This window comes from Leptosomus discolor, chromosome 9, assembly GCF_034619465.1.
Source record: "Leptosomus discolor isolate bLepDis1 chromosome 9, bLepDis1.hap2, whole genome shotgun sequence".
Lineage (NCBI taxonomy): Eukaryota > Metazoa > Chordata > Aves > Leptosomiformes > Leptosomidae > Leptosomus > Leptosomus discolor.
In genome coordinates this window covers 20608464-20634253 of record NC_141399.1, presented here as the reverse complement: position 1 = coordinate 20634253, position 25790 = coordinate 20608464, and the positions used below count along the sequence as shown (strand labels likewise).

At 34.8% G+C, this 25790-nt stretch overlaps 3 protein-coding genes across 3 annotated transcripts in view; 2 read left to right on the top strand and 1 right to left on the bottom strand.

The window, feature by feature from the left end:
* The window catches only part of CENPP (centromere protein P), a 146901-nt gene that overhangs the window by 104300 nt on the left and 16811 nt on the right, over positions 1-25790 (bottom strand). The window lies entirely within an intron of this gene.
* On the top strand, positions 3133-5326 carry OMD (osteomodulin). The gene is made up of 2 exons (XM_009946370.1): positions 3133-4066; positions 5007-5326. The coding sequence occupies exons 1-2, from the start codon at positions 3133-3135 to the stop codon at positions 5324-5326; spliced, it is 1254 nt and encodes a 417-aa protein (XP_009944672.1).
* On the top strand, positions 15732-24592 carry OGN (osteoglycin). The gene is made up of 6 exons (XM_086470309.1): positions 15732-15899; positions 20310-20394; positions 22298-22456; positions 23083-23285; positions 23844-23939; positions 24422-24592. Exons 1-6 carry the CDS (start codon positions 15732-15734, stop codon positions 24590-24592), a joined length of 882 nt encoding a protein of 293 aa, XP_086326435.1.

Below are 25790 nucleotides of genomic sequence, written 5' to 3'. Positions count from 1 at the left end.
CAGTTAAGAGTGATTCACGTATGTTACATAATTTTCAACTTTCAGCTAGTAAACTGCTTACAGTTACTAAGCTTTGAGTTTATTACAGATGGTAGAGAATCATGCTTTTAAGATTTTCTGTTTTCTTTCAACTTTGTAAGTATGCAGTTTATCATATTGTGTGCATCTGACTTGTATGTCCCATTATCAAGTTTCACCTGACATGAGACTTTGTTTTAAAGCTAGTTACGTTCTTAGAAATATTTCGTGGAGAAGTGTTAGTATCCCAGTGCTTTGAGACATGACCTGCAAGCCTGGCAGGATAGTCATTATCCTACTAAAAATGCACTCAGCTACAGCCAAGGTATAAAAAAATATCCCCCCCAATACCAGCTCCTCTTTCTCCATAAAATCAGCAAGACTTTGGTACCTATTACTTATCGTTCCATCTGAAGTGATGACAGTTCTCTTCACATTGTCTACATGGCAAGTGGATCAATTGCATGAAGGCCTAAGCAACCTTATTCCTCAAACTGAGCAGGACTTTCCTGAGTTGTTCCTCCTGTTTTCTAAGGACTTGTGGCACTGAACTATTAATTGGAAGAACAGAAAATTATTAATTGGAAATTTTGGGACATCTGGTAGGAGTGCTAAGAAAATAGAACCAGAAGGTGAAGCTAAAATTCTAGACTGAATCTTAGAGGAAGTAACAGGAATCAAAATGAAACCAAGAATATACAATAGGCATCAGGGATAGATTATATAAGGATCTGTTTACAAACAACAGAATGAAGTCACAGGATTTAGAGACAGATTTTGTATAGGTAAACACCACTAGGTCTGACTAGAAGTTAGAAATATGGTAATAAGGTATTCTCCCAATGTACACTGACTGAAATCTGAAAACAAATTAATTCCTCGTGAAGCACAATATCGCTTCTCAACCCAGCAAATGTCTGCAACGTTTATCAGCGTAGTGCATTTACACAATGCTTGTAGTGAAAAGCTGCTCTTTGTGTAGATGTATTTCTGCTATTTACTTAATTGTGAGCTCAGAATCTGATGTAGCTGTAGCGATAAGGAGACCCTGGCTCTGCTGAGGACCTGCCTACAGCAGGGTTCCAAACAACTAACTCCATTCAAACCTGTTTTTAAGATTTTACTCAGCTATGAAACTTCATTAAAGGAGCATTCAAATACAAATGATACAAAGTTAGAAATGCAAGTTAGACAATACCACAAATGATTTCACCCAGCCATTGTTACACACAGGTGCAGGATAATTACAAGGATGTATTACATTCCATTTTTTTACTACTTTTTTCCTTGAGATCCTCTCTCTCTCTCACTTAATTTGTAGAATACCCCATGCGTTAGGCAACAATCACCACTATGAAGCACAAGAAATTAGCATTTGTAAGTCATCTCCTTTGTTACTGATTAATTGTGTTTGACAAAAAAAAATAAATATTAAGAGCATCTAGAAAACAAAGAAGAGAGTCCCCTGATTAAGAAACATGAATATCATTACAAAAAAACCCTGAGAATATCTGCTTTCCTCTGTCTCAGGGTTCCCATAGGATACCGAGTAAAGTCTCTTAAAATTTTCCGTGATTTATGTGCTTTGACTTGCAATGTTACATTTTGACTCATCTGTTGTTTAAGTTGAATAGCTTGATGTGAATCACAGCTCTAATTCTGCCAAATAATAGGGTTCCTCTGACTGCATAAAGCACTCTAAAATGTTACTCTGGCTTTCAGCATCAGAAATTTGACATGCAAAATTATTTGTCTTTCACAATATCAGTATTTCACCTCAGAAGGGTATTTTGAAGGCAAATTAGTTCACATCTATAAAGAACATATGATTACAGAAGCATAGGAAGACTATAAAGGAAACCTTTTATCAATGAAGATTTTACACGATGTGCAGTACACAATGGTTCAATTGTATTTGATTTAATTAAATGATGGGAACAGAAAAATTAAATTTTTATCATCATTAATGCATTGTACTAAGTCAGCCATGTTTTGCAGAAAACAGAACACCACCATCAAATGCCACAGAACATTTAATCACCAACGCAATCTAAATTTCTATTTTACATAAAATACAGTATTTTAAAGTAATCTACTTCACTGTTCTAGTTATAGAAAAAATCCTGCAATTACCACCTTAGTTGAGGGTATACATTTTTAAAAACAATAACTTTGTTTAAAAACAAGAACAATAGACACAAGCCATGGCTTGGATGCTTACTAAGACTATAAAATTTCTTCACAAGGAATGTAGTACAGTGCTGACTTGGGTTATCTAGAGAGATGCTGGAATTCTCCCCTTGAAGATTTTCAAGGCTTACCCAGACAAAGCCTAGGCTTAGTAGGATCTAACATACTGTTGGAGACTGAAACACTTGGGAGTACCAGGCTAGACTACACAATTGTCAAAAGTCCCTTCCAAACAACACTTCTGTGATTCCATGATATTGGTCTCACACCCTTTGTGCAGTGCAAGTTCATAGTGAAAATACCCAATACATTTGCAAAAAATGTTTTCATCTTGACAGATTTTAATAAGGCTATCTATGTGTTTCCAAAGGTCTGAGGAAGAAACGTTTCTCAGGAATTCCATTTGCACCCATGTAAAACTGACTTGTAAGGCTGATGCTTAACCTATTACACTGGAAAGAATGCAACACTTCAAATGTCCAATACAAACCCCAGATGGTATCACTATATATAAATATATATATATATATATTAAAAAAACATATATACATACATATGTAGTCCTTTTGCAACTTCTCTGTAATAAATTAAAGTGAGAAAGAAATGAAGACTGGGTTTTCCACATACCCTCCCAACTGTTATGGTATCCTTCAATAACAGGCACAGCACGGTAAAAAGCTGTTTCTTGTCTGAAGTCACACATGAAAACTCACATTTTCTTCAGGAATGGTATTCGTTCACAGCTGTTTTCTTGGAAGACACAGATTAAAACTTGGTTTTGCTAAAAACGTCACTGACAGTGTTGCCAAAAATGTATTATTCTAATTAATTTATAATCCTTCTTCTTAAAACTGAAACTTATGTGATTTACTTTGTTACTTATTTTTCCTTCTCATCAACAGGATACAACATACAAATTTAAATATGGGGATTATGAACCAACTATCAATCATTCCCTTCCTCTGGACTGCTATGGTCTTTTGTCAGTATGAAGACTATGACTTTGAGGATGAATATGATGAGAGGCCAGATCATCAACATCCATATTATTTTAATCCAAACACACAAGCTGAAGATCTTCGCTTTCCTTTTCCAGTTGAGTGCGCCAGAGAATGCTTTTGTCCACCAGCTTTTCCGTTATCAATGTACTGTGATCACCGTAATCTTAAGACAATACCAAATATCCCTAGTCACATCCAACAACTTTATCTGCAAAACAATGATATTGAAGCTGTGCCTGAAGGATCATTCACTAACGCTACTTTCTTAAGAGAAATTAACCTCAGCCACAACAAAATTAAATTTCACCTGATTGGCCATGGTGTTTTTGCCACACTTTCAAACTTAGTGCAACTCCATTTACAACATAACGAATTAGAAGAATTTCCATTCCCGCTCCCTAGCTCTCTAGAGAGACTCCTCCTTGGTTTCAATAAGATTTCTCAGTTATCTGGAAATGCACTGGAAAGATTAACCAACATAACCATGCTCGACCTTTGCAATAACTTTCTTGATGACTCAGTACTTAAAGGAAAACCCCTTTCAAATATTAAAAACTTAATGCAGATCAACTTATGCAACAACAAATTACAGACTATGCCTCCTGATCTACCATCATCACTTATGTATCTCTCTCTCGAAAATAACTCAATTTCTTATATTCCAGAAAACTATTTCAACAGACTTCCAAAAATCATTGCTCTAAGAATGTCCCACAATAACCTGCAGAACATTCCACGCAACACCTTTAACCTACCCAACCTTCTAGAACTTAATCTTGGTCATAACAAATTGAAACAAGTGTTCTACATTCCAAGAAGTTTGCAGCATTTGTATATTGAAGACAATGACATTGAAAGTATGTTGATGGTTGCAATTCTTTAAAAGCAAATCAGTGGATTTTTGCATTGGTTGTGGGAGGGGGGCAAGTTCAGCATATTTTCCTCACTGTCCAAAACTAAGAACTTTCAGCCCACATCAAAAAACTATCAGAAACATCTTGTTTGCTGTGTCCTTGGTTTTGAGGACCTGTCACCTTACAGCTTCTTGGTTAGGTCATATATAAACCAAGCACAGAATTCAGTAGTCATTCAAATTTGCATGTTGTCCAAGAGGTACTCTGATGTTCTTTGCAGAGAGGTGAGCTTGAGCTACTGGTATTCTGAACTAACTCGTTAACATGGCACTAGCCCAGAGGTCATACACACCGTACTTCTCAGGAGCAAATGCAGCTATATATGTAGGTTTTGACCAGCTTACAGTGCAGGAAGAATATCATATCCGTCTTCTTCAAGATGTAGTGCAAACACATTGGGTGTTTGGATTAAAATAATATGGATGTTGATGATCTGGCCTCTCATCATATTCATCCCCTTAGTTGGGACCAAACCGGTGAAATTAGGAAGGATTTTAATTTTGCACCTTACCCCTAATTTGCAATTTCTGGCAAAAGTTAATACCAATTTTTTATATAACAAGCTAAAACCTTTATGAAAATTGCTTCTAGTTCAGCAATTGATAAAAACATACAAAGGAAAGGAATTATGAAAACACAGAATAGTAATTACAAATTGTAGTGGTAGTAATTTATTTTTTTCTTTCCCTTATATTTTGCAAACACCAAAATTATTATCTCTGTAATTTACAAAACCAATTTAAAACAGAGGGATGGATTATATTAATACTGTGCACTGCAAAATATTTTCCGTTTTAAGTTTCAAAACATGCTTCCCTTTTGCAATAGGTCTTAGATATAATTTTTTTCTGTATTTTAATTAATATTTTTTTCTCTCTTACAGTCATAAATGTTACTTTGATGTGTCCATCTATTGATCCAATGAACACCAATCAATTAACCTATATACGGGTGGATCAAAATAAGCTCACAGTTCCAATAAGCACATATGCATTCTTTTGCTTCCCTCACATTCGAGCCATTTATTACGGTGAACAAAAAGTTAAAGTCAACAAGTCAACTCAGCTAAGAATATCAGTGTTTCGACGATTTTTAACACCAGAAGAATATGATGAAGCAGAAGATAATCATGAAACACATGATCATGAAACTGAAGAAGATCATGAAGCAGAAGACAATTACTTTCATCCTTACTTTCAGTGAAGTAGTAATTGTTAACGAGTATACATGGAAACTTTTCCCTCATTGTTGGGTATTCACATCCATTGTAGAATGGCTGGATAGTTCAGAATATTTAAGATATGTTTATAAAGTAGAGATAGGATTTTAGTGTATGTAAATGTCCTATTATTGCTGTAGTAAAAAACATAATACTAGGAGCAAAGAGCACTCTCACCTCAGCATTACAGAGCAGTCTGATATATAATCTGGCTTGATGATGGACTCATCCTTGGGTGGGCAGCCTAAACTGAACAAAATTGACCTGAAAAAGCTTCTATGTTCTCAAGTGATCCAGCTTGCAAAATGAAAATAATACAAATCAATGTCATGCTCAATAGGGACAAGTGGATAAGGTCAAAAATCCATCCAGCTATGCATCCTACTGACAACAGTAGAAAACAGACACACTAGAGAAAACAATAGGAGGGTAAGATCACAAAAATACTTCCACAAGGTTCCTCCACATCTTCCAGAAATACAGATAGTTCCTTCTTCCAATTTCTAATTGGACAGGAAAAATCAAACCTTGAGTTTCAAATCTTCCTCATATTATTTTTGCAGTGTCCTGCCAAGGTACACTACAATATTTACTTCTCAGCTTGTACCTCTAGCATCACAATTCTTTCAAAGGTGATATTAGCTGATTAGTAATATAGGCAATAAACAACCTTTTGTCAAAGTTCTTAGGATCTAGGGAAAAGGTTGTGCATTAATACAACTGAAGCTCAGTATTTACATTTTACCTATGCTTTATTCCATATTATTTTAGGAGGCACCTAAAAACGTATGTAATCGTTTCATTAGAATTGTTCATCAAGTAGAACAAGTATAAATAGTAGCATTCCAGGGGTTTTAAATTTTTAATATAGACCATCCTTCTGCAAAATTAATACCAATCAGCTATATTCTGCTTCAAAGTAGAAAAAAATTTGCTTTAAGCAATATGCTATTTGAGCTATGCAGTTTTTTATTATGTCTTATGCCTAGAAACATATTTAAATAACTACAGTGTTAGATAATACTATAGGGCATTTTACTGCTTTTGTTTTACTTAATTTCTTTAATTCTCAGGACTTTCTTTCCTGAAAAATCGTTGTCAGCAATGAGGAAGAATCACCTTCAACAAGAAAAACAAATGAATGCAAGAAATGAAGCCATACACCACGCTACCATTTTTACATTATACTTTAAGTGTAGGAAAACTGAAAAGGCTATATAATATTAAGCAAGCAAGTTCATATTAGAATTTCTTAAAAGTTTCAGACAGACTTGTTTTTTCTCTTATAATTTCACTTATTTTTTGACACCCACCTTACTATATTTTGGTTTCTTATGCAACAACTAAAATATTAATAAAATTAAAATACTTCATGAAACTTCTTTTTTTTTAATGGAAAGAAATTCCTTATAAGCCCATGAATATAACCTTCAAGAACATATATAGTCTTTAAGAACAACTGGTTGTAAAAATCTGTGGATACAAAATTTATTATATCATTATAAGTTGTGGGTCTCAGGTCAACTAACTCAAGAAATCTATTCTTTCTCTCCTTCCCCTTTTTCTTATCTACTTTCTGAACACATATAATATTCATGGCAAAGTATTTTATGGTTGCCCCACAAATTTACAGCTCTGCAGAATTTATCCTCTTTTTTAAAAAAATGTTTATTAACATTTATCAACCATCAACATTTATAACAAATATCTGGCTTCACGACGGAGGAATACTATGTATGTATTCATTGCTTTATTTAAATACTCTTATCAAAAACTTATGTAATTATATACATATACATTTCAATACAAATATAGCTTTATAGTTTTATCAATAGAAACATGTAGGATATTAACCTTAGGGCACCCTTATTACTTTTCATCTATTTCAAATTTTAAGTGTAAGTGAATAGTGCACAAAATGCAAATCTAAATATGGGCTTTTTTGAAAGGCTTCTCAGCTTTCAAAGAACACTATCCAAATATAGTACAAGTATTATATAATCACAAAATTTGTTTTTTAAAAACATATATGAAGCAAAGCTTAGCTTTAAAGCATAAAGACATTGACTCTATCAACTAGTTATATACACCTCTTAAATTTTATATACAAATCAAACTGATAATTATTGAAAACTTTAGAGCTGTCTTATTACATTAAACCCATTCAGATAGAACATGAGAATTTTATTACAAGCAGAACCATCATAACTTACTTTTCATTGAGTTACCATTATTGTACCTCCTCTGTGGCAACTACAATGCTATTCTTTAAAAAATATTTTATGGTGATCAGGAAATAAAGACTTGCCAACCTTATGTCTGTATTGGAGAAATGAGAAGTTATAATAAAGTACAGAATTAATGGATAGCTAGATAAATACAATTTGCTCTGGTAAGACTGGGCATGGCTTCTGCAAAAGCCATGATGTTTTTACCTTGCAAATCTCTTGTAGTTTTTTGAAGGAATCATGAAAGATGTGGAAAAAGGAGATCTTTGTCCAAACAGCCCATAAAAATTTCTGAAAGATTTTTGAGGAAATTAAGCTGCCACAGAGGTGACAGCATGGACAAAGTAAAATAAAATATAAGAAACAGCATAAGAATAAATGGTCAGTTCTTGCTGTGGAGGGAGCCCACTGGTGGGAGTTTTGCAAAGGGTCTGTGCTGGAATTTATTCAATTTAATACACTTGCAAAAGATATACAAATCGGACTGAGAAGTGAGATGACAATAAGAATTGCTAAGAGCCACTGAAGAATGACTTCAAAAGGATCTCAGTGTGCTAAAATAGCCAATGAAATTCAACACTGTTAAATGAAAAGTGATAGCCATGGAAAAGATGATACTAGCTTCACATAAAAACTAACAAAGCACAACCTCACCACCACTCAGGAGCAAGGCTCTAATGTGAAAATAGGCAGTTCAATGAAAAGAGTGGCTTAATACCCAGTCGCAGTAAAAAGGAAATGTACAGAGTAACTAGAGAGAAACAGAAAACAGAAGACATAGTTATGCCTCTATAAACCTGTGGCTTACCCAGACATTAAACACACTATTGATTTCCGAGCCCTTCAGGTAGCTATAATCTCTACATATGCCATAATTAGAAAAGGATCGAAGAAAGGTAATAAGGTCACCAAAGGTAAGGAAAGGCTTCTATAACAGCACCACTGAGTAGTCTAGAACTCACCAGTTCAGAAAAAGAGATTGCTAAGGGGACATATAGCAGATACCCACATAATTATGAGTTGCATAAACAGCACTGGTCCAGGAATCAACTGCTCCAGCAGAAGAGCAAGGAGCCATCAAAAGAAGCTAGTATGTACCAGGTACAAGCTAGACAAACAACAAAAGTTTGTAAGCAATGAGTAGTCAGCTCATTAAACTGCATGCTCAAGAACACAGTGGATGCAGCAGCAATTTCATATATGGTTTCAAAGGAAGATTGGGTAAGTAACTGTATTTCTTGAAAAAGAGATCCATTATAGGCTGTTAAACAGATAAAGCACAGTAGGTAGAAAAGTGCTGAGCTGAAAATAATGGAGAATGGAAGAATATTTAGAGACAGGAATCATACATGTTTGTCCTATTCTCAGTCTTCCCAACGCATCTGCTTATGGCCATTGTTGGAGACAGGATATTGTACCCTAACCTTTAATTTGAATTCCACACACAGTTCTATGTTCTCACTATCCTTGACTGTGGTAACATGCTGGTATTGCTCTTCAGTACTAGTATATGCTTATTGCCTTGATATATTTGAATTTAAAACTTTTTCTTTATGCACTACCAACTATGGTTATATGCCAAGGCATATTGTAGCTCATTAAATGTGGGAACAGCATGTCTACAATGCTCTGCAGTGTTCTGTAGCAGACAGACACCTATACTGACTCAGGTTCACAAAGCAGCCTAGACATGTAAGTGTGGAACTTTGTATAAATCAAATTATACCACTACATAACCACATAGATTTTGTTAACATATTTGCTTCATGTTTGCTCTGGTATTTATTTTCAGAATATTATATAGCTTTTTTAAGCAGGAAATACATTCACAAACTAAGAACTAAACACGCATTAAAATGCTACCTATTTTATCAGTAACAGCAACACTGAGCAAGGATCAAACAGCTTCATTAGTTTATTTACAGCAGTCAGTAAATACAGAAACAAAGCCTGATCTGGTTTGCAACATTGTTTCTGCATTAGCAATTAAGGTGAAGCACCAGGGTGGATCAGTAGAGCAAAACACTTGTGACAAGGCCGTAAGACCCTATGTTTTTTGAGGGAGAGGAGCCAGACTAGCCGTAGCCACCAATTAAAATGCATGAGCAGCTGCAGCACATCAGGTGCACCCCTACATACATCCATCTTCTGGTTTGTTACAGCCAAAGAGAATAGTCCACATACTTCAAAGAGCGCTGTGATGTGTATCAACGTGAAGCTGGGGTTATTAGCAGATTTGTTTCAAAAATGCACTTCTGATCCTAATTAAAACACTAACAGAAACATAACCAGAAACGCAGCAACTGAGAAAAAGGAAATCTCAGTTCTACTTTCAGCTTTGGACAAACCATTCTGGAAAGGCTTGGAAAACATGGTTTATCTGTGTAAATAACGATGGAACCTTCTTGAACTCTAAGCTAAATATTATCAGCGTTATCCAGAGTGCATAATAATTGGCAAGGTTGTATTAGCACACTGTAGAACATTTTGATACCCATGTAAACCTACAGGGGAAAAGCCTCACAGATTTCTGGAAATCATTCAGTGATGACTAAAATTTAATCCATAAAATTAAAGCTCTCAAAATTACAAAACTGACAAATGGATTTTTTTTATTCCACAAAATCTATACCACAAGCAGTTATAGTAAAAATCAAAACAAAGAGAAATAACAGTAGTTTAATCCAACTGTCTACATTTCTTTCTTTAGCCTCAAAACAGTGGGAATATATTTTGCCTTTTTCAATTTTTTTGTTGTTGATGGTATTCAATACTTACAAGGCTTAATTTTTGTGATATTTACTTCAGTATTCTGATAATAAAAGTTACATGGGTTCGGAAAGAAACTCCTTTATAGAAAACAGATGGTTTACATTTCAAGTTCTCTGACTCCTTTTAACGTATTCACATTCCACTGTTACAAGATGAATCAATTTCCTTCTTTGTTTCCCAAACTGATCATTGCAAGCAATAAACATAGGAATTTCCTATCTGAAAAACACAACAGGAGAACATACTATTTTTTTAAACAAGGAAACCTACACACTGAAAAAAATTTCACAATCATTTGCCAATACTACTGCAAGAGTACGAACTTTTCAGCTAAAAACCAAATTGAGTATACACTATTGGAATTTATGGAACTCCACAAACACACATATTTATCACATAACATTTTAAAATTTTGTCAAAAATATAAATGTTTTTATTTTGTCCAAAATTTACACTTCTAACAACCTAATTTAAAAGGAAAAAACCCACCTTAATCTCATAATTCATTGCACAAGTTTGTCATTTACAGAAAAATAAATAAATAATTTTTTTTTTAAAAAAAATCAACCTTCCCCTACTATAAAGCACAACACTAAATAGATAAATATGAAGATCATCCATAAACACAGACAGTAAAGTAGACACAATGAATAATGTAAGGAACAGATGACAGGAACATAGAAGTAAAATACATACAAGGTCAATGAATCTTGGAGCCCTGACTCTAGTAGACATAGCAATGGCTCTCAAACAACGGTATTATTAGAAAGAAGTAATGTCAATTCAGGAATGAATTCTAAGAAAATTTAATAAATTTATGTAGGTTGGCTTTTGATTCAGGATATAACATGACATATAGGCAAAGTTCAAGAGAACACATGTTCAGCAGAGAGGTCTGGGTAAATAGCAGACAGTACTATCACTCTAGTAACCATTTGTATTTGCTAACTCTAGTTTGATTTCTGTTTACTATTGTGCATGATTTTTAAAATGTGCTTTATTCATTTATAACACTGCAACTGATACAAGGAGTCTGTTTCTTTTCCAGAAATGCAAGGAATAAAGGTAATGTCTTTAGCTTTAAAAAATTCTGATTATAAATCAGAAACATATGGAAGGATGCTCACACAATCACTAGGTCATTTCTCAGCTGTCTCTATTTTGCAGCTGGTGGCCCTAACAGTGACCTAAACAATTTAACTCAGCCTTGGAAATAGTTGCAGCTTTTCATAAAAATACTGGACATGTTTGCACATAACTATTTCTTCTCCAGTACTTTTTTGGTCATTCTGAATCTTTAGGAATGTTCTAAGTTTTCTCTGTAAGATGTAACAACAGCTTATTTTACATTTAATACTACCTCCAAACCCTCCTCCATCCCTCAAGGATGCTGAATTAGAATGCACTTTGCTTAATATTACACAACCACTCTTCTATAGCATCACCTCCAGTCCAATATCTATTCATTGCTCAAGAACAAACCAGGAGACTGCTTCCTCCCTTTTGAGTACTCTGGCTTTTTGTTCGCAGAATGAAGGCAGCCCTGGCATAAGCACAGACATTAAACTGCCTTAAAACTATTTTTACATCCCTGTATCAGGACCTCAACAAAAAGCACAGGAGAATGCAGGAGTCACAGAGACATTCCACATCACACATACATGCAGCAGCATCATCGAAGAGACAAAAACTGTTTCAGAAGGTAAAATTAATCAAGCCACACAAACAATCAAGCAGAAAAGGCAGGCATTTTAGAAAAAGAAAATTATGTAGAGAATAACCCAGAATGCTTAAGTTATTTATTTTAGGTTAAAAAAGAAGAAAATAAAAGACAAACATTGACTTCAATTTTAACATGACTTCATGTCTTTGTTCTCTTTAACAGGCTGGTTCAATAACTACCTTTTACTCTATAAAACCTTTTCTATTATAATTATTCCAATGCAGAGCAGCTGGTCAACATTGTATAGCGTGTAATCACACTTCATGCAAAGGACATGCTAAGGAATATTGAACATGTTACCTTCCACATGGAGAAAAAAAATCACATACAAAAAAAATCCAGCATTGTGTCTAGGTCTATTAAATGCCCAGAAGTCTTTAAAAGCTTTCCTAATTTGTCCCCATCTTGTTCTGTCACAGACCTATTTCTCCCCAAGAGAAGACACTAACATTCTGTGCAAGTGATTCCCAACGTTCATCAGGCATAAGTAAGCTAAGCAATAATCCATACTTTCTTCCAAGAACACTTAAAAACAATAAAACCCAGAAACTAGAGAACTTGCCAATATTGTACTTTAGAGACCACGATACATGATGAGAGCCAAATCTTTAAGCAGCTGCAAAAATACACTTTCTTTGCCTAGATATAGAACACACCTCAGTATTTAAAAAATAATAATAATAAAAAAAAATCTCAGCTTTGGTTTATTTCATAATGAATACGCATTGATAGCAACCTTACAACACTCTCCCTAGTGCTGCCTCACAGGTTGGTTGTTTTTTTTTTTTCCCCTTCCTCTTCCCTCTTCTTTCTAGTGTTCTGCCTCCCATCACACAATCACAAATCTTTATATGCAGTGCCAGTCCCTGCTTCCATGTAATTCCTACAGGCACCCTGAAGAAGTAATTTCCAACCAGCCTTACAGAGAGGAAAGGCTACACCCCTCTGGTAATCTGGCTCTTTTTAGGTCAATCAGTTCTTCAGTGCCTTGCAGGGATTTAGCAGGAACAAGACATAAGTGTCTGACACTGAGAATTATCAGCAACCAGCCTCAGTTCCATTGTAAAACATGTTACAGCATTTCATACAAGGCTAAAAAGTACAGAAAAGCTCTCTATCATTTTTGTACTAAGCTAGTAAGGATTAAGTTAAAAGTGCTAAACACCAACATGGTAAAAAGGGAATTAACCTATGAGAACTGGGTTTTGCTGAAACTCACAGAAAATAGAGACAATTGCCCTCCCTTTTAAATTGGTGTCATTTTCTCTGGCAACAAACAATGGATAAGAACTGCTCATGGCAGCTTTTGCAGTATGCAGCTGCATGATTAGTTTTTAAGGAAAACTTCTGTTTCTTTTTTGATCTACCTTTTAAGTATTAGCAGAAAGGTGAGAACAGAAGTGAACTAGTCATACTAAAGCTCTGAGCAGGGCAGAATATATGAGGCCACTTCAAGTACAAGATAAATAGACTGAGCTGGACATCATCCAGTTCAAATAATTCTCAAAACTCACTTATCTCCCTGCGAACCAAAATCTTTCCTCAGTTCCTCTAGGATATTTTCAGCTTGATCTTTTGCTTTCCTGCTCTTGACTTAGAAACAGTACTAAATAATAGATCCCTTCCCAGATTCGGAAAAGGATTTAATCAGTAACATCTATAGTTTAGAGAGTTACCTTAATCTTTGTCTCACCCTCCCATACCTTTCCTACCTCTGCCATTCATACATCATCTCTCTTTTTCTCTCCTAACAGCTTTATTCTTCATTGTCTAACCTGACAGAAGGCAACATTGGGGAACAAAATTTACACCTAATCTGCATGCAACCCTTTTCCCCTAAAGTTAAATTTTTCAAAAAGCAGAATCCAGAGCGCAGGTGTCCCTTGTTTGACAGACTTGGATTTCCTCTACTAGAAATAAAGAGGTGTTATACTTCATTTACACCTTCAGCTACATTTCACATCCTTACAAAATTGTATGGAAACATGAAAATGAAAGAGAAAGGTAAAACTGAATATATTCAAATAGATCTTATTCCTACACAAAGACTCAAAAAAGCTACTTTGTAAACTTTCAAGTTGGTCATCTGGCTCCCATTTGTACTAACAGAAATACATACTAAGGAAAAGGATGGGGGAGGAAGAAATGCATCAGAAATACAGGAAACTGCTGCTTGTAGTTCAGATAAAAATGCTACACCTGGACAGCGTTTATAAGTTATCTATAGAACTGACACAGAACTTTACTCAAAACAAGTAGTTATTGTGAAACCATTTTTTCAATAAATTGTCTAACAAGTAATTCAATTAAGCATTTAGACATTAATTAATTGTCTGAAAATCTCAACACACGTACTTCTAAAAAGTATTGTTTGTTTCCAGAACTCTTCAGACTGAAAAGTTTCCATTTCATAGCTAGGTGAAACTTCTCTATACAACCTGTAACGAAACATGTTATTACTTATAAAATGTGACTAATATGGTATATGTATGTTTTGGCTTTACCGCTGTCTCAGTCAGAAAACAGCTGCTTTATCTCTTAGCTAAACTATTTAACAAAATGGATAACACATGCCTTGTTATAGACATCTAGTTTGTGTTACAGAAAAAGCCTCAGCAATTATAAAGAGTAAATCCCCAGAAAGCAGAAGGCTAGCATTTTTACAAGTAATATCAGAAGTGGGATGAGCTAGACAGACTTAACATTTACAAATATTATTCAAAGTACAACCCCCCTGCTCCAGGATATTACCTCTTACTCTACGGAAAAAAAGCTGGCAAAGCATTTTTTACCCCATGGAAAGCCCTTTTAAGACTGTCAAACTTTGAGAGAGTATTCATTTCAACAATGTGGATGTCATTCATAACTTTACTCATTTATCAATTCACTTTAGATTAACCTATAGATAAGGATATCTGGTTTCATGACAATCACAGAAGAACTTTGAATCTGCTAAAACGGTAGGTGGACTTTCTTCCTAAAAGTATTAACCTAAAGCTTGAATAAAACGCTTACAGTAAACATTAAAAAAAATGCTGTGTGAAGATCTATTCTAAGTATTGTGTGTGCATTTAAAATGTTTTAAAGATTATGTTTGTAGCCTACTCCCCCTTCCCAAAAAGTATACAACCTGTAAAATATTCAGGGGGAGTTATCTTCTCATTTATTTTCAAATGTAAAGACAAAGACAACGAGAGATTATTGCTATAGAGCATTTAGGTTTGAAAATCATTATTTTGACAACCAAGAAAAATGCATTTGAACCTCTCATTTTAATTAGTTCAGCTACACACATGCCAAACATTTCATAAAATGCTTTACACAATCCTCTTGCTAGTAATAAAAACAACACATTGGGAAAGAAGCAAATGCAATTAAGATAATGTTTTCCTTCTTAGTTGGAAAATGTTTATTATTTTTCAGTTTCTTTTCACGTTAAGAACAGTTTTACAGTGCTAGAGCCTAATTAAAGGATATCAAGAGTTAAAATTTGTTCCATGTTCCTTATGCGTTAGAAACCCCTGCCAACTAGTCCTCTAGGCTTTAAATATTGTTTTGACGGATTGCATTTTCACTTCCAGTCACAAAGAAAGTATTCTCCATAGTCAATGCACAAGCAGACCTTCACCAGCTCAGTGAAAGCCAGATACGCTGTTTTGTGCAAGAATGAAGACTTTGCAGACCACTTTTTTTTTGTTCATGTTTGCACCTTTGGTAAATTCAGCACCACCTATACAGCAAGAATCACTCCAGTTTTACGAGTATGATACAGATGTTACCGTGGGAAGCCTGATCCAACAAGATTATGAAATGCAACCCAAGGATATAAGAAAGGTATTTTATTTATATTATCAGTTCAATATTTTTAACTGCTAAGCATTTTATGAATAAGGTGTTACATGCATGTATGCAAGTTTAATGGAAAAGTCTTACAATAATAGCAAAACATACAATGGTTTCAGTTACAGGGAAAGCCACTCAAATTAAAACCACAAAAATACTACACTTGCTACAGTTTGAGAAACCCAGAAAAGACAGGCTTTCACAAATAAGACTAAAACATCATTTTCACCTCTGCTGTAGTTATGTGCCTACCATTGTATGAGTTTCAAGAACAGGATACACTTGCTCAACAATTCGAGTAACATTGTATTAACACAGTAAATTTGTTTAAAAACAAGGAGGGTGGTTTTATTTAGGAATATATATATATATATATATATATATATATATATATAAAAATCAAAGTAATACTTAAAACAGTACTTTTTAGAGTACATAACCTGCCAGCATAATCTACAGTTTCTCTTTTGACTTATCAAACTATCAAGTTTTTTGCCTTGGGTTTTCAGTGGTGGGTTGTTTGGGGTTTTTTTGCAACTCAACAGTTTTAGCAGTCCTGAACTACTGTAGAGCATCCAGTCCTGCGTTAGTTAATAACTACATTATTAATGCTTTGAGAGTCGTAAAGGTAGAAATAAAGATTATAGCTCAGGGCACTCACCAGCACCCCCAAACGGTCAATTCTGAACTGTTTTTGCTGTGTGCTCCACATAAATGCTTAAATTACCAGGCATGTAAGCAGAAGATGCAAAACCAGGGGAGAGTTAAATGAAGTGCAACACCTTCAGCTGACAGGGCCTGTCAAAAGCCTCATACTGCTGTTCAGACTGCCTCTGACAGGACCTAAACGATACACATCAAGAGGATGATATACAACATTGATCAGGAAGAAAAGCAACGATTGCTCCAAGGCTGCTTGCCAGGGAAAATACCGCATATCCAAACAAAGCGGTAACAACCAAGTACTAATAAATTCAAGGAAGTTTTCATTAATATTAACTGTACTTCTTAAAATAGCCTAAGTCTGATAAACAAGACAACAGCAAAAGATAATTAGTATAAGTAAAAAATGGCAGCATATACCTAGAAAAATCACTTCTGTATAGCTTTTTAATATTTTTCCAATCCTACTTAAATTACAACTTTCCACAATTTGACTAAAACCAGCAGCTACATATTTATATTAAAAAAAGTCTAAGGAATTTTTAAATCTGACATCTGCCACAGTGATGAAGTAACATGTTTTCATAAACCTATGAAAAAGAGACCATTTAAATGACTCAACTAATAGATGGCTATCCGCTCACAAATTGAGCAAGGTTTTAATTAAAAAAAAAAAAAAAAATACTAAAAATGTTAACTTTAACTAGTTAGGCACAGCATCAGATTACAATCATTACTAAATCATTCTAATAAGAATACACTACTGTTTCAGTAAAAACAACAATAAAGAGTATACCTACACGGAAATGGTGCCAACAGATGTGCCACAGACTAATCAAAGTCTGTACTGGCAGCGCTATAATCTAGAGGTCTTCAGAAGGCAAACAGTTCTGCTTAGGATAGTTCTAGGAATGCAGTTGGTCATTATTTCCATTGGGTCAGTTCTCCAACAACGTTTTCATTGCAAAATAATAAATTAGTTCCTTATGTGCAACAAATACAGCTATACAAGTTCCAGTGTTCCCAGTTTAAATCATGGGATGCACGAACAAATCTTCTATTCATTTATTGCACAAATTCTATCTCCCAGAATATTTCAAGTGTTAACTTTAACTGAAATACATGCCAACAACTTCCTCAAACATGCCCAGTCAGAAATCTATCTTGCACAACACAACAAATTTAACTCCTTACTGTGTGCTTGAACACAGTTAGAAAAAAGATTTTTAGTGAAAATATCAGAAGAAATCTGTTTGTGTTAGAGATCAACAAAATGAAGTGAACTTTACTACTAAGGAAAAGGTCAGCCAAACAAAATTTATTACAACGATTATTATTTGAAACCACAGCCACCCTAGTCTTGAATAAAATATTAGAACTTTAAAAACATGAAATCTTAATTTCCACAACAGAACAGAACCATCCAGTTAGATGCTGTCTCATATCTGGACTAATTAATTCCATTGAATACATGCTATCAGCTTTATAGACCTTTGTGTGTTATAAAGATGAATCAATTACTTTGCATAAGTTTTAAGATGGTTAAAGTATTTAGATGCAAAATATTAATGTGGTTTTGTAAGGGTAATTCATGTCTGTAAAGTGCAAGAGGCAGGTGGCATTTAAGTATGTAAGCAAGCCAATATTCCTTCAGTGCATTCCCTACATATGCAAGTAATTAACTTCCTGTGGTTGTAATCCAACCTTCTGCGCTGATATTCCACAGCTAGGATTTTTTATAGCTGACCAGGAAATACTTCCAATATATTGGTTATTTATACTACCTTTTTTTGGGAGGGCAGGGGGAGGAATCTGTTGATTAATTTTGTAGATTTAACAGTATTCTGCAAACAATCAGTTTTAATTTTGTTGACATTTACCACTTGCAGAAATTATTTATAAGCTGTATTCTGCAAAGAACTCGCATGCATGCTCTTTCATAGATCACACCTCAAATAGGATACTGTACTAGAAAACTACACCTGGTAGATAATGCTATGTCAGCAAACATGTTTTTCCTACAAGCATAATAAAAACGTCCCTTACAAGCCAAACAAACTACAACAACAGAAGTGCAGTTGTTCTATTGTAAGTTCACCTACACAGAAGTCTCTACTGGCATGGATACCTCAGTCAAGGACCATGTCTTCATATGCCTAATCAACATACCTATGCAAGCTAAACATTCTTGCAGAAATCTTCTGTAAGATTTGCAGCCTGTTGGAGTCTAACTGTTCAGGTCCTCCCCCTGCTCCCCCCCCCCCCCCCCCAGCTTCTCTGCACCAAACACTGCAAAAGCTCTCACCCTACACAGAAGTTTCATGCTACAACTGCTAAACCGTTGGCAGCATTCTAACTTGGGTATAAAAGTCTCACTAGAGCAAACCAACCTATCCCAAACTAGAGGCAAAAAAGAGCCATAGCCTGCATAGACAGATGCAGGGAAGAGCCAAGGGACTGACGATTCACAGGCTAAAAAAGGGTCAAAGTGACAGTGGCTGGCCAAGATATTTGTTTCTTGGGCTTTATGTCAAGCTTGAACATTTTATTTTACAGTATACAAAAATTCACACAGTAAAGTACATGCAAGCAACCAAATACAGCAAAGTTAGTATCAAAAGTAACTTGACAGATAGTGTTATTTTCACATTGCTCTTGTAGATGAACTACCTGTGTGCTACATGCCTGAAGAAGGGGTGTGGGGAATTTAAAAAAAAAAAAAAAAAATTAAAAATCGGTCCACTTCTGAGCATTGGCAGTGCATCTCTCTTCAACAGCTGACTGTACTCCCGCCACAGCCTGATCCTTAAGCATCTTTAAAGAAAAAGATCTCCCACACCCAATATGTACTTTTCTGTGTGTTTTCAATAGTCACACAGACCAAAATGCATGTCTTATTCTGTCCTACGAATATTCCCCTTCAAAAAAGACAACAAATTATGCTAGCCAAGAACAATTGCCACAGTCAACCTAAAAAAACCCTTAACTTTAATACATGCAAATCATAGTATAACCACTGCATGTATATTATAATTCTAGAAATAGTGTGTAATTCTCAAAAATTCCTACTGTATTGAATGAAAAGCTGACTATCATTTCCTGCATCACAAAAGGCCCTATCTGTTAGCAGCCCAGGTCTTAAACAAGACTTAAGTGCAGTTAATGGAAATGAATCGCTACATTTCAGCCAACACTTGAAAGGAACACGTTATAAACTAAGTTATCCTGCAATTGAAAAGATGCAATGACTATCTCAACAGGGAATTCTGAATAACTTCAAATGCAAGGAAATGTTATTTTACTGAGATTATTTGGGTAAAACAGAAAATGCAACTTATCTTCACAAGAATCCTATCAAATTTTGCATGATGTGCAAAATCTATCTTCAGAACTCCATTTTTTTGTAGACACCCATTGCTTACATATTCTTTCCCCACCACATAGTCTATATTTTGTCTCTATTTTTATTTTGTGTCTACTGCTCTTTCCTAAAGACCTTCACTTTTCTAATGAACACTAGCAGCACCACCTTCCCTTCTTGGCTTTCAAAGTGAATAACTCACGTACAAAAAGGATAATATACTCTTATACACTAGATGACTAAGGTAGTTTTAAAAATTAAACATGATAAGGAAGAATGTCATAGGAAGGTCATTTTTAAAAGAAGTTCTATTTCAGATCCTTGCGGATTTTTACCTGCTGTTTGTTTTTTAAAATAACTTTTGCTCTCACACAAAGGACGGAACAAATGTTTCTCTTGACACTTCCCTAAGACTGCAAGGGGATGAGAGCGAACGCAATGTACCGCCAACAAAGGATACAAGTAAGTTAATTGATATGAATACTGTAATACTTAAGCTTTCCAAAAAGAACATGTTTTAACATGCAAATTTAATATACAATGGATATAGAATTAATCTCTTCTTTATGAATCTTTCATGTCTCCTGTGGAAAGCCTTTTAACTTCTGATGGAGCCTTTTAACTTCTCATGGAACAGGCTGAAAAAAATTTAAAGGATCCTCAGGTAAACTTCGAATACACAAAGCACAGCTTGTAAGAATCTCTACACTTACCCAGCCATATTTGCTGTAGAGATGTACCTAAGTTAAAGACAACAATCAAGAAAAACAAAATACACACCCCAGTAAGTTCCCCAGTTTAACCAAGTAATGATGAAACATGATGTGCTTAAATTACTTAAATAGATTTCTTCAAAGAACTGGATATTCTCACAGTTTACATCTGATGATCAGGGATGTCAATGGTTAAAATATCTCAGGAACATCCTTCACTAGCCTAAGTTCCCTACAGCCTCTGAGTATATCACCCAGATTTCTCCTAATGGGCCACAATGATTTCTAAACTTGAACAAAGTTTTTGTCTGCTGAATAGAGCATTCAAAGATACACAAACATATTTTGGGTGTATCTGTGATCTAAACTTCCAAAAATAACTGATGATTCAGAAACACCACTGGAGGGTCGATCTCCACCGAAGTTTTAATCAAGGTTAGTTGTTGCCAAACAGCATCTGTCAACAAGCACCCACCAAAAGCAGAACAAATCTGTAAGAACACCAGAGCTTCTAGTCACAGACAAGCATAAAAACTGTTGCTTTTAAATAGTGACAATATTGTTTCACAATCCTTTTCCATTTCCTACGCTCTAGCATATGACAAGCAAACCACTAAATCAAAAAAGGGAAATGGGGCTCAACTCTAAAGTCTAACAAATGGCAATATTCACAAAGCTAAAGCTCAAAATCTCCGTTCCAGTCCATGCAGTACCTCCGTAAGAAAAAAAGAATTACTCTATTCTACAGTATTGACTGGCTACTTCTAGAGCTCTTCACTGGTTGCAGAAGATCCTATTCAACTACACAGTGACAAACTACCTAGCAGTATGATGCTACTCTCCATACTACAGACAGAGCAGTTTGGATGCTAACCAAAAATCTCACAATATAGAAAACTCGGTAGATCAGATAACAGTGGTCATGAAACTGGATTGAAAGCCTTATTCATTTTATGTATTTTAATACTGCCCTCATACAGGATTAATGAAAAGCAGAAAGGCTGAATACTCTACTAATGTCTATGAGGAACGGGATAAGCCATAATGGGCTTAAACTGAATAAAAAAGATACAGAGCTTCTCTCACGACTTAAAAAGACAGCTGTAAGAAACTCAGTGAAAAACTGGAACAGATTGCCTAAAGTACTTACATAATCATAATTGCTGGAGTTTTTATAAAAAGGATTAGACAAAATCATAGCTAAGAGTAATCCAGAGTATACACAACCCCGCCAAAGATGCTCCAATGCAATGTGTGCACTGCCAGACGTTTCTCCTGCACAGATTTCTCTTTTCAAAAGAATGGTTCTAAAGGTGACATTTAACATGGCCAGAGAGTTGTAGATGTCATATTCACAACGCTCCAAGCCAATTAAAAAGTGACACTGAATGAAGATCGAGTAACAGCACTTCAAGGTATGCTCAGACAAGAAAAGAAAATATACATAAGGAAATCATGTATAATAAAAAGAATACAAAACTCAAAAACATTCAGAATATTAAGTCTTTTCAGAACTTGATGTCAATAGAATTTTAAAAACAATCTAAGGATGGGAAATCTTAAAAGACACTACAGAAAAATCTATTTTGAATATTCAAGCTTCAGTTAGTTGAATAACTTTTAACTGTCTACTCAAAATAATTTGCTTTCAGATTTACCTACTTGTCTGCTCTGTGTGTGTTTAAGCGGATCAGTGTACTGCGAGGAAATAGACATCGAAGCTGTACCTCCACTGCCAAAGGAAACAGCGTACCTTTATGCACGATTTAACAAAATAAAAAGGATAGCAGTCTCAGATTTTGCTGACATTAGTAAGTAATGTTCAAATTTTCATTTTGGTTTACCTGATAGCGTATTTGAACTTGTTGCCCCTTAATAGTAGGCCAAGATTACCAAAACAAGACATATTTTATATTTAGTTAGATTTCATTATGTGTGTTACTTAATTCAATGTTGCTATTAGAACAGGAACTATGAAGGTAATAGGGAAACCCGTTTTGGCTCATGTATCCATCTTAATATTCCCACATAATTGGGGAAAGAGCAGATCACTAAAAATAAAATTTAACTCTGCATCCTATCCAGTCTTAAGTGAACAGGTATCATTTTTCCTTCAAATGCTCCAGGGACATCTCTCCCAGCTATCATGCTCTACAACATGACAAACTCCATGAATATCTGAAACCATGTTGCCCATAAGAAAAAAAAAAAAAAAAAATCCAGAGTATTTTCCTTATTAATAGTTTTTTAAAAAATTTAAGACCATGAGGAAATCCAAATGTGGATTTTATTCATATTTTAATAGTATTTACTTTTGTAGATCACAATTAGGATGGTGCAGCCAACAGTGTAACATTTAACATATAAAACTATACCCATTTCACATGCCACCTAATTATAAACTCAACATTTAGATTTTCATTTCTTTTGTGTAAAGCTACCTTGAGAAGAATTGATTTTAGTGGAAATAGGATAGAAGAAATAGAAGATGGAGCCTTTTCAAAGCTTCTGTTATTGGAAGAACTTTCTCTTGCTGAAAATCGACTTATAAAACTTCCTGTTCTACCTCCCAAACTAACAACATTTAATGCAAATCAAAACAGAATCAAGAGCAGAGGAATCAAAGCAAATGCTTTCAAGGTAAGTAAAAGACAATACTTTAAGTAACCAAAGTAAATAAACTTAGTAGCCAGACTATCCAGTATACCACCAAACGAATTTTCTGTATTTTTGTAATCTAAGAAACAATCTATGACAAAGATGCTTTCCAGCTTTTGGGTTGCTTTTAAGGCACTCTGGAACAACAGTCCCTTGCAAACTCACTCTCTCATTTCATTCATACAAAAAAATCTTCTACGAAATATCTTACCTACTTCTTTTCTCTCTCACATGCAAAGAAAAACTCAATTCAAGATCAGTGTCTCAAATACAGTTCTGAGAAACAAGGAAACGGCTTTAGAGTGGTCTCAAGTCTTATAACCAGTAAGCTGACCCTGAAATTTCCAAAACATAGAAGGCCTGTTCTACGAGTTTCTTGATACAATAGAATTAAACATTCACAGCAAAAGAAGGTTTCATGTTAGATCACTTTACACACTTTCTGTGCGATCAGAAAAAAATACTGATGTCTTGTGACAGGCACAAGTTACTCAACCTCAAGTAAGCAGTATCAGCATTAACAATCTCTCTCTCTAATAGAAGCTGACAAATTTGGCCTACCTCTACTTAGGACATAACGCACTGGAATCTGTTCCCCTTAACTTACCGGAAAGCCTGCGTATTCTTCACCTTCAGGTATTTTTGAAGTATTTCCTTAACATTCTATTACCAAGAGCCTCATTAGTGACATACTTCAAACCAAACCCACTGTCTTTTAAAACAGCTCACACTGCAGTTGTGCTACAGTTGTCTAATGCTCCTCCAAATAAAAAAATTTACCGCTAGTCTGGATGGCCAAAACTACTCCGTGTTCAGAAGTTGCTTGCTAGCAATTACCATGCAAGAATTTCTCATTAGTTTCGGTATATCAAGCACAGGAAATGTGAAAAATAAGCAATAATCTCTTATCAACAACCACCCCGAACTGCTTATCAGCTCATTGACTGGTTTGAAGAGACTTGATTCCTACATATCTATAGTACACACTAATCAAGGCCAATGACAACAAAATGGGAGGGTAAGAGGATTAAAATTAAAGTTTGAAAATTCTTCAACATATATGGGGGTGTGTATATATGTGTGTGTATTTATTAATACAAAAATGTTTTGTTTTGCAGTACAACAACATTACTACAATCACCGATGACACATTCTGCAAGTCTAACAACACACGGTACATCCGCACACGTATGGATGAGATAAGGATGGAAGGCAATCCAATCCTCTTGGCAAAGCATGTTAGTGCTTTTTCCTGCTTGAGAACATTGCCTGTAGGAACATACTACTAGCCACTACTTACGTAATTAGACATGCCAAAACTTAACAGAAATTAAGATAACAGAAAATCATTCTTTTTCCTCTGTTTACACGTTTATACCCTCTCCCTTACTAACGCCACTGCCCTGCATATCCAGAACCTTTTACTATGTTGAAATGTGGTTCTCCTTTCAAAACAGGTACTTCACTTAATAGTTACAAGGTCACCCATGATTTCAGAATCTTTTCTGTTAATGTAAGTGTAAAAATACATATATGCACACATGTATCTTCTCAACTTCTATTTCACCACATATTCCTTACAAGTAGGTAAAATCACACAAGTAACTGCTTATTCACATTCTTTGCCAGTACCCAGAACAATCACTACATTTTACTTTCAAATAAACACAAAACATTCCTTGAGCAAGCTACAGCAGAAAAATACATCTTCATTCCAAATCTCCTTTTTTAATCTGAAATTAAACTTTTTCAGTTGACCTTCAAACAAGCATTGGACGAAGCTGCTTACAAAAGACAGTTATGTTCAAAATAGAACTTCTCAAAGCTTAACTTCATTAAATCCTCCTTAAAAACTTGGTTGGTTAAAAGTGAGGGTAATTCCTGTTTAGGCTTAGTGTACCAAGACACATAGCAAGTGGAACTTTTCAAAGATGTGTTAAATCTCCTTCTACTATTTTACTTTCAAAATACGCTGAGTGTGTGTGTATATATAGTATACATATTTTATTTTTACACAAGGTATTTTTAATTGAAATATATAACTTCTGCTCAGTTGTACTCAGAAGAGTCATATTTGCAACACCAGCTTCCCATTTTAATACAGTGGTCAAAGTACAGCATAGTATGGCTCCAAGTATCTTTGTTATTAACAGATGATGTAGACTGAGCCTTGTTCCACTGCTTTGGTTTTTTGACAAATGTGACACTAGAATTAACAGCAAAGCTGAATTAAAGTTTTTACCTGTAAAAAAGTAAGATTTCAGCTAGATGTCAGTGCAAACAAACAGAAGTACCATTGTACAACAATACTGTCACTCATTAGGGAAAAATCAAATCAGATCTTTAAATTACGAAGAAAAATTGATTATACCATTAATCTAAAAAAACCAAAAAAGTGTTAACAGCAAACAAATTCAACTAGCATCATTTCACTCAACTACTTTAAACCAGTTAGCATATTAAAAAGATAAATTGAAGTCTGCAGGC